Here is a 10,271-nt window from a genome sequence, read left to right on the forward strand (position 1 = left end):
ACCAAAGGTAGGCACAATAATAATACCTTGATCGGATCGTACAAAGTCTATGGAGTGGCTCACCGATAATTGACCGCGAACTATAATAGTTAATTTGTGCTGTCTTTGACATAAAGCGATTCTGTGAGCAAACCTTGTAGTTGCTTGTGGTGATTGGTTGAGCCACTCAACGTGTAGAAACTTTTGCTTGCAAATCCCCACTAAATTCCTGGCGAAATACTTACGGCATGGACTTCGTATACCCCACCTAGATTTAATTGGTTTTCGAGATCTGACTGGTTAGCAGTTTTACAGCTCAGTTTGTCAGAGAAAGTAGGATCTGTTTGGTCTTTACCCAGAGTTTCACGTTTTTATACTTGAATAGGTATGAATATAAATTTCCTATCAATCCTAAAAAAAATTCGCTCTTACCATACACGAATCGTCGATCAGTCACCTAGTATGTGTCATCTGACGGTCGCGTTTGAATTTCGTTCGGATTAGTTTAGTTCCAGTCAAATTACATGAATATTTTTTATTACATGGTAAATCGACGGCGGTCTGCTAAAACAAAAGGCTATCTTTTTGATTCAATAAGAGTCGAGGAGAGGGTCGTGTGGTCTAAGGTAACTGTTTTTACCGGTAAAATGAACGCGTGTACCTCAAGATCGACGACCAGTGACGACGGAAAGTACTCCGCAAATATCATTTAAATTCCATTTAGTCGTTGATTAGCTTATAGTCGTGTCTTTCTGTATCTTATCGTGTTAATATGAATTAGTAACTCGGTCGTTCATCTGGTTGTTTAAAGACAACACTACGTCCATTTTAACGACAACAAACGGTACCTAGCCACACGACTCTCTCACTACTTAAAATTTGTTCGTATGAAGTCAAAGGACAGCTTTCCCCGCAACTATCCGTTTCCATGTCGGCTCATTTTTATATAAATTATGATCTTCACATGGTGCTTTTACTTAAATAAAATAGTTACAATTACAATTTGTGTGTGTGAGATGTCATATGGTTTATGTAGTTATATTGGTGTTTTTAATATCATTTTGTGCTTACATATCTAAAAGCTGTAGACAAAATATCAATGGGCATGTCTACACTTCTTATGGCTCTATTATTTTCGTAGTATCTACTGGGTGTGTCGGAAGTTAGAGTGTTAGAGCCTGGTCAGGCCCATCCCGAATGTGTACTTCAGTAGGGTCGTCTTTCGATTAGGTGTTCCGTTATGCGGCTGAACTAATACCTACCTTGAAAGGGAGATAACCCTTTTGTTCTCAAAGCCGTGAAGGCTGCCATGAACTGTCATTCATGTCGGTCCACAGCGGTCTTGTACTTTAGTTTTGTGTCTCTCGTGAGCGCACTCCTTCTGAGTTCTATTTTTGAGTTAACTCCGTGTGTGCCCGTACCAATAGTCAGTGCCACCTGTAAACCGACTGGCTTTTCTACTCCCCTAAGGCGATCATGTGACGGGTGACCTATCTCTTTCGTCTGTCTCTCCGTTATGTCGATTTCTGGTTGCGACGGACGTTAGCCGAAGTTTCGAGTGTGTGTCGCTTTGCTTATACACTGGTTAACTTCAGTTTAGCTCTTATTGTCGTAGTTTCTTTTACCTGTTGTATTCCTTGTTAGCGCCGATTGTACGCTTTCCGTACGTGACCACGCAGGGTTCACTTCGTGTTCTCCTCTCTGGCTTCTAGTAGACTACTGGGACTAGAGCCCCTTGAATTGCGGACCTTTCTTGGTCGTTTGCCATCGTACTGTCTACGGACGTACCGTTTCTTTGCCGCGGACGTCACACGCCGTAGTGAGTCGACCACCCTTTGCCAACTTTCTTTGTTTTCACCGTTCCGATATATTTAAAAAAAAACAACTACGAACACCACTTACCACTCGGTGAGTTGCTCATCTTTGAAAACGAATGTTTAGTGTTAATGTTTCATTCAAAACTTACCGTTCTTTGTGCAACTTCAAATGTCGAACGAAGTTCGAAGTTGTCGCGTCTCCGTCTGTAATCTTCGACCCGCATGTTTTACATACTGCAATTCTTTTTTTGTTGAGCACCTCATAATTTTTATACCCAAACGAAACTACCTTTGGTATCATTTTTGCCAACTGACGCGCGCATTTAGTTTGTTCCTCTTCATTGGTTGTCCCGTACTTTGATTGGTTGGATGCTGTCAGATCGAAACAACGTGGATCTAATTTGATTGGATGTCGTGCCGCACACAGATGCACACAGGTGCAAAGAGAGAGAGACGTCCGTGTCAACATACTTTTTAATCTTTGCGTTCGAGGAAAGTAGCAAGTCTTTTCAAGTCAAAAGGGTCAAGTCCAAGTGAAGTCACGAGTCACTGATGTTAAAGTCCAAGTCGAGTTGCAAGTCTTTTTAGATTTTGTCAAGTCGAGTCTAAAGTCATCAAATTCATGACTCGAGTCTGACTCGAGTCCAAGTCATGTGACTCGAGTCCACAACTCTGATAACTTGTCTCTCACCTACAGTCCTCCTGCCATGTTTGCACACAGTTAGCAAACTTTTACAGGGCTTCTTGTTTACCAACTTCACAGGAGGCAGTTAGCTGTCATCCCTTGTGCATTATGACATTCTTCCATGGGGCTAGGTGTGACATCACACTGAACCGTGAATCATGCAAGATCTGTTTCGGCAGACGTGTGCACATTTTTTACGCTAAACTGAAATCAAGTAGATGTGAAATAAAAAACGAAAACTAGCACTGAACCTTTAACCAAATCTAGACGACCGACCGTAAATCAGCTCTAATAAATAAATGTATATATTTTATTTTTTAAATGTAGTGGAGGAATGTTGACCTAATTGTAACTATAACAGACATTGTGACTTTGTCAAATGCTATCCCAGAATCCTCTTTTTCCATGCTTTGCTTTTTAAGCAAGTTTCGTACCATATGCTCAGTCATTTCCTTTCATGATAGTTGATAACACTCTCTCTGTCCTGCTGACATTTGATATCAGCATGAGGAATGTTGTGGTGTGACGTTGACTAAACACAAGACAATAGAGTGAACAATAGTACGGTGGCTATCTTTAGGACAGCAGCCAGGCCACACTTTTTCACTGCCTTCCCTTCCCACCACAGGAAGTCCTTTGAGTACGAGGATGCGTCGCGTCTGACGGTGAAGAAAGGAACGCTTGAAGGCGAGGATGGACACTCGAGCCTTTACCGCGCCTTCTCTGACGACAACATTTACGAGGATATCGTTTGTAAGTGGAATTCCCATTTGATCATTAAACTGACTGTCTGGCTGTCGTGTACTTTAAACTGGCTTTTTTTAAGAACAGACAAACCAGGTCACAAAGACAGCTGGGGGCCTGTCATAGGTTGACTGAATAGTTCAGTTTTTTGCTATGTTGAGAATTTGATTGAAGATGAAATAACAGCACACAATAGAAGATACGTAAGTAACTAAGTAACCACCGCTGTTAGAAATGAGATACATTATGGTACTGCAGGGAACTTTATTTATCTGTATTTGGAGGTGCAGCAACCAGCCCCAATAATCTATTTATTATTAAAATAGTTTGGTAGTAGATTTTCTGTTGAATTGGCAACTTCCAAACTATTTTGTGAATAAATCATTCTAATATATATCTGGTTGCAGCTTTTCACATTGGATTTTCTTTTTGTTATATCTTATATTAAACTTAATATCTTTGATAGATTAAATAAGTAAGTTTAATGCATACAAATTGTTCACAGCATCTTTATTTTTGTTACTTTTTAAAGAGGACATACTATGCTAATTTCAGGTTCATATTTGTATTTTGTGCCTGTGACATGTTTCCATGCTTTAATGTACAAAAGGGTCTTTATTGTTCTCAAACTGCCTGTTATGCATCACCTCTGTTCACCTCTGTTGTGATTGATCAACCACTTAGAGATGTGTCAAAAATATCCCACTTCTCAGCATTTCACGTTCAAGTTGTAGCACTAGCCAATAGAAGTGCAAGGCGTTTCATGCATGGGGGGAGTGTGTCCTCTGGAGGAACCCTACAGGAAAGGAAAAACCTGAAATAAGATTAATAGGGGACCTTTTTAAGGATAACATGATGAAACTTTATTGACTAATTAATTGATAGTGTAAATGACCGTTAGTATATGAAATATATGAATTGATGCTTCCATGGGAAATATAAAGAATTCTAATGTAATGGCTCTTATACTGTGTTTCTTGTTCAAAGCCAGTATTAGGTGTGGTGAAACTTTCCCCTGAGGTAACCTCCAGACAGCCTGTCTAACCTTTCCATCACTCTGTCATCCCCCAGGTGACGTTACCAGAGACAACCCCTATGAGGATATCAAGCTCAGTCCCATGTGTCTCCCAATTGCAAGGCCAAAGGTATTGAAAGATAATACCATTCATATCTCCTTTTCACAAGTATTTTTCATCCTTTGATAATGGGTGTATCAAATGAACCTAACCTGAAATTCTAAAGGTTAGAGAGGGAAGTATTGTTGTTTAATACCTTGTAATTATGATGACTCGGCACCTTTTGTCTTCCAGCTGCCTCCAAAACCCCAAACGTTGCAAGGCTACGCTAGCAAGGTGGATAGAAAGAGGTTCCAAACGACAACGGCCTCCAAAGCCTCAACACTTGCAGAAACTCCCAAACCAGCTGCACCCCGGCGCGCAAGCACTTCAAAAATACAGAGGACCCCTCAGGTACACGGATTTTATCATTAGGCTTTGTGTTTTGATACAATGGTTGACTACAGGTTTGAATATGAACGTATTTATTTCTAATCACAGGGCAATTTTGGATGATTTTTCCTCTTTTTTATGATGTTTAATAGGTAATATACCTTTAACTTGGGGTCTATTTTCCCTTCCCTTATTAATCCTGACACATGTTCACTGAGATGTTTTGTCTATTTATAGACAAACAAAGTAGGATGTATGTTCCTCTGTCTATGATAAATCATGTGTCATGTTGGAAAGCACAGAGGGGGCGTGACTTGTTTAGCAGGAAGTAGAGGCCACTGGAAGAAATAGATAGTGTACAGTTAGAGCATCATATTCGGTCGCTTCAGGAGACTTTGTACAGAACACATGAATTCAGACACACGACTCATGGCGGTGCGAAGACCGTGGACATGGAGGGACTTTAATGATAAGGTGCAGTACGTAAACAGAGGTCAAAGAATGTTTGAGTAGGAGGGCTCGCTGGACTCAAAATTAGTTTGAAAGTAGATTTGAAAATCACAGGTCAATCTGAGGTACCAGTACTCTCTTTTTAAACAAATGAAATGCAATTTGTTTAATTGGCTATCATGTTAGAGCTAAAAAGCCTTTGTTTTGTATTGTTTAAATGACAGCAACTCTGCGTCTTCTCAACAAATGGTTATTTTTGGATGGTATTTAAAAAATGTAAACAACACTTTCTTTGTTGACCTTTTTGTTTTAACTATAAAGTTAAGAATAAATATTCTGACAGGTAAAATGTAGTTATGCTATGCTTTATGTCTTTCTCTGAAAATCAAAGGTACCATTGTACCTTAAGTAGGGGTATTTAATTCCTCCCTGTGTGTTGTCTGTCTCCTTAAAGATACGTTTCAGCTTCCTGTATGTGCCGTATTGTGTGTTGAGCCATCTCTGTGCATTATTGCAGAGGGCTTAGTTGACTTGAAAATAATCAACTGTTTCAGGGCATTAACAGAAGAATGCAGGAAAGTAAGGTTATCAAAATGCCTATAATTTAGTCATGCACTTAGGGGCTGTTATATCATGATTCCCTATAATCAAGATTCTATAATAGATGGGAAATGATGGGGCTGACGGGTACCTGTGTGTTCTACTACGCAGTACGTCAACAAGATCGAGACCATCTTTGACGACAAGCGACGGAGGAAAAGAGTGAAGAACCAGGGGGTCTCAGTGCGAGGTAACACATACACACACAGAAGTGTCCAAATGTCACTCACATCAACACTTCAATAAGATTAAGTCGAGCCTCGCTGGAAATACCCAGCGTTTGATGGTGCACACAAGGCCAGCTGCAGCAGGCGAAGCCGCTGATTATGAAACAAAGGCCGACTGTCTGCATCTGATTATGGCTTCTCAAGTTTGTTCCATTCCTATCACTAATCCCTCCGTCCTCTAATTCATGTCAACAGAGGAGACGAGTGGGACAGAGAGCGACCCGGAGGACAACAGCAAAGGTACCATCAAGGGTTAATCTCAGTATTTTTGATTGACTCTCCCAAGTATAGACAAAGGAAACCCAGAACCATTCATAGCGTCTGTTCTTTTGCTCCAGGGAAGTCATTATTATATGAGTGCCAGTCAACGCTATACACTATTTCTGTCCAATCAAACGCATACAAGTTCAATTGGACTGCAATTCACCTTATCATACTTGATAAGCACATATATAAAAAAGCTGAAACAAGTCATTTATCAATAACAAAATGCCAAGTGCTGTCTTGATTTAGCCCCTTTTGAAAAATGTAATATGTGTCTCTTTTTTATAGTGGACAGCCATGCTCTGAGAGGCTGTACTTTAGCAGAGGTGCTTTTATCTACATCCCAGCGTTAGCATGTTGACATGTTGGAAAATAGAGCTGCATCAATTTGTTGATGTTGTTTTGATAATCAATTCAAATAAGAGTAATCTCTCATGTCAGACAATGCTGTTTTTCAGCCTCTCAAAAATGTAGATTTCATTATTTTCTCTGTTTAACCAAATGTTTATCTGAATAACTTTGACTGAAATTATTATCATCAGTTTGTCAGGTATTTGGCCATAAACCAAATTTTTGGAAAGAATGAAACTTCAACCTCATAATTTAATTCTGTTGTTATCAGTCTGTAGCAGATTTTATGATTATATATCTAATACAATATTTGTGAAAAGTAGTCAACTTACCAACAATACCATCTATAAAGCCAAGCAACGGTTTCCTCTGTAAAGCCTACTCAGAAAATCCAATTGAACATAGGTCAATCATCTTTTTGCAAGAGGTAACAATGAAGTTTATGGGAAATATTGTTTAAACTTTGAGAAAGTAGAATAATACCTCTGCTCTAGGAAATAGACAATCATCCATGGCCATTGTTTCGGACACTGTGTAATCTGGGTTAACTTCACAAACACACTGTATGTTGATATTTAGCCTGCCTCATACTTCTCTATTGTGCTGGGTGGGATCTGTCCCAGAACAAGCATTTAGCATATTAGTCTCTCTGTGTGGTGTCCAGCAGGCTCCAGGAGATCAGTTTACATCCAGTCTACACTGAAGCGTCGGCCAGGCTACCGCACCCTGGAGAGAGACCTGATCCAGCTGCAGCAGCAGCAGCTTTTCCAGATCTTTGTGGTGGTGTCGCTGAGAAAAGGCTCCCCAGGAAACACATACTCCCCCGTAATCACGCAGCAGTTCCCTAAACTGGTAAGAGGAAGCTTTTAACATAACCACATCATTTTTTAGGCACAGGACATAACTGTACTTTGATCAGTGTTTAAATAGGACGCATTAAGGTCATTTTCAGGTTCATAATTGTATTTAGTGTCTCTACTGTAACATATCTCCGTGCTTTAATGTTCAAAGAGCTCTTTATTTTTCTCATACTGCCTGTGCTGCAGCACCTCTTTTCACCCTCTGTCTGAAACCAGAGCCCAGTCTGCTCTGATTGGTTAGAACGCCGGCTCTGTTGTGATTGGTCAACCGCTTAGAGATGTCCCACCCCTTAGCCTGGCACGTACAATGTGTTAGAGCGCTAGCCAAAACAAATGCGAGTGTTACGTAGTGATGTCACTATGTTACTGAAGTAAACAAAGGAGTCAAATGGAGGCTTTAAGGCAGGGGGGAGTGTGTGGGAGAGAAACTCCCTCTGGAGGGAACTTGCAGACCATTTACATTACATTACGTTTAGCTGACGCTTTTATCCAAAGCGACTTACAATAAGTACATTCGACCAAGAAGATACAACCTTGAAGAAAACAGAATCATATAAGTACATCAGGTTCCATAGAGCCAAACATTTGAAGTGCTACTCAACTGGCTTTAGATAAGCCAGTCCTTTATTAGTATAAAAGTGCTTTGTTAGCAGTTTCTTTGTTAGTAATTCTATCGCTCAAAGTGGAGTCAAAAGAGATGAGTTTTCAGTCTGCGCCGGAAGATGAGCGAGCTATCTGCTTTCCTGATTTCAATGGGGAGCTCATTCCACCATTTTGGAGCCAGGATAGCAAACCCACGTGTTTTTGCTGATGGGAACTTGGGTCCCCCTCGCAGTGCGGGTGCAGCGAGCTGTTTGGCTGATGCAGAGCGGAGTGCACGTGCTGGGGTGTACGGTTTAACCCTGTCCTGGATGTAGGAAGGGCCAGATCCATTCGCAGCTTGGTACGCAAGTACCAGTGTCTTGAAGTGGATTCTAGCAGTTACCGGAAGCCAGTGAAGGGAGCGGAGGAGCGGCGTGGTGTGGGAGAATTTAGGAAGGTTGAAGACCAGACGAGCCGCTGCATTCTGGATGAGCTGCAGAGGTCGGATGGCACATGCAGGTAGACCAGCCAGGAGGGAGTTGCAGTAGTCTAGGTGAGAGCCTGGACCAGAAGTTGCGTCGCTTTCTGGGCATAAACACACACGCAGGAAGAGGAGGTGTGTCCTCTCAGTTTTTAATAACTAACTGCTTCAAGACATAAAGCTGTCAACTGATTGGTCAAGCTTCAAAACGTCATCGATAAGTAGGTCAAACCAGTGCCGGGTCAAATTATACAAATGTGAGGTGTGTGGCGCAGTGGATAGAGCCTTGGTGTTGGGATCAGGGGGTCCCAGGTTCAAACCCCACTGCAGTCAGCATGTCGTTGTGTCCCTGAGACCACCGGGGCAACTCCTTCAAAGGTCTACTTTTCTAGTAGTCGGTACAAATACGTCGTTGACGTGCACCTCTGCACCTCGCCCGGTTTAGCTTGCTAATGTCATCCGGATGTACTATGTTGGAGGCACGCGCTTTGGGGAGAACAGACAGTCACTCACCACTAGTAAAATTATTTTCATTATTTCATTGCGCACGGCCCCGTTACAATATCATTGCAGTCACACTAACTGACTTAAGTATTTCTCATTGCGTTTAGGAGCTCATTTCGACGAGGTCTCGTGATAAGTTCGTATGAGATGCAGTACGGGCTGAGCGCGCGCGGCCGAGGGTGTAGAGGTCGTATAACCGGAGGGGGCTGCTACGGGCCAGAAATGAAGCAAACCCTGCTGTAAACTCCCTTTACACCAATCTGAAGAGGGCGCGCCACAGAGTTTTGGGGGTGTGGTGACGGACGTGCCTGGTGAGGAGTTTAAGACACCGCCTTTACCATTCCGGCCCCGGAGAGTATAACTGAGCGTGTGACGAGCCGGACAAGGTGGGAAACAAAAGGGCTTAACGGTCCTTTCCTAAGAACCGAGCGAAGACTTCGTTCTGCGAGCCGTCTGACGTGGTTCGTTGCGAGCCGGCAGAGCTCGAAGCTACTTTGTGGGAGTCACAGTTTGACGGTAGTGATAGGCGCACTGTGTGGGAGACGATGAGGATATACATCTCTTGCAGTACTCGGCCCCTAACGTCAACTCACGCTCGGCCTAGGGAAAGAATGCGTGCCAGCCACGGATTTCGGGTTGCTGTGGTCGACGTCACTGACACTCAGGTGCAGCGGTCGTTTCGGCTAGGGCCCCTACCAACCTGCCACAGGATTGCAGCCCAGGGAGCGGCTGGACACGCTCATAGAATCTATAAACTATAAACATACAGATATATAAAATGCCTCATAAAAATCTCTATACCCGTCCCTTCTCGTCGTCCCTCTCTCGATGGTGCTCATCCTCGAGAGCAGGATTCAACACACGCAACCAATTAACGTCACAACAACACGGAGGCCATCGTCGCACAAAGCGCACGACACAAGAAACGCCCACGACGACACTCTCTCGATAATTGTGGATCGGGACCCAACTTCACACATTTCACCCGGGTGTCAGCTGCGAGCAACCCAAAAGAACACAGGGCACCTGAGCGAAGGAGACGAACAAGAAGAAGGAGAGAGAATTAGTTACTTGACAACAATCATTATTTCTAACAGTCTATAAAACTGTATCCGACAGAGGTATAAATCAACCTACCAAAGACTGTTTCACCATCTCAACAGAGAATGGTGTAGGAACTGCTTAGGTTGTCTATAATGGTAATGTACAGTGAACAATTTGCGAAAATAAGGTTTCGCTGAATGTGTTACTTTTGACACCTGTTAGGGGTGTCCTCGTG

The 10,271-nt window shown here is 42.4% G+C and overlaps 1 protein-coding gene across 2 annotated transcripts in view; it reads left to right on the forward strand.

Annotated features, from left to right (window-relative positions):
* Positions 1-10,271, forward strand: part of dennd2c (DENN/MADD domain containing 2C) — a 43,616-nt gene that overhangs the window by 7,806 nt on the left and 25,539 nt on the right. Inside the window, exons 3-8 of one of the 2 annotated variants that reach the window (XM_010795166.1) lie at positions 3,110-3,234; positions 4,297-4,370; positions 4,536-4,694; positions 5,835-5,913; positions 6,146-6,190; positions 7,230-7,417. In XM_010795166.1, the coding sequence (XP_010793468.1) occupies positions 3,110-3,234; positions 4,297-4,370; positions 4,536-4,694; positions 5,835-5,913; positions 6,146-6,190; positions 7,230-7,417 (670 nt within the window). The remainder of the gene's footprint in view (positions 1-3,109; positions 3,235-4,296; positions 4,371-4,535; positions 4,695-5,834; positions 5,914-6,145; positions 6,191-7,229; positions 7,418-10,271) is intronic. The other variant, XM_010795168.1, reaches the window with a different exon arrangement.

This window comes from Notothenia coriiceps, unplaced genomic scaffold, assembly GCF_000735185.1.
Source record: "Notothenia coriiceps isolate Sejong01 unplaced genomic scaffold, NC01 NC01_scaffold00037246, whole genome shotgun sequence".
NCBI classification, from domain to species: domain Eukaryota; kingdom Metazoa; phylum Chordata; class Actinopteri; order Perciformes; family Nototheniidae; genus Notothenia; species Notothenia coriiceps.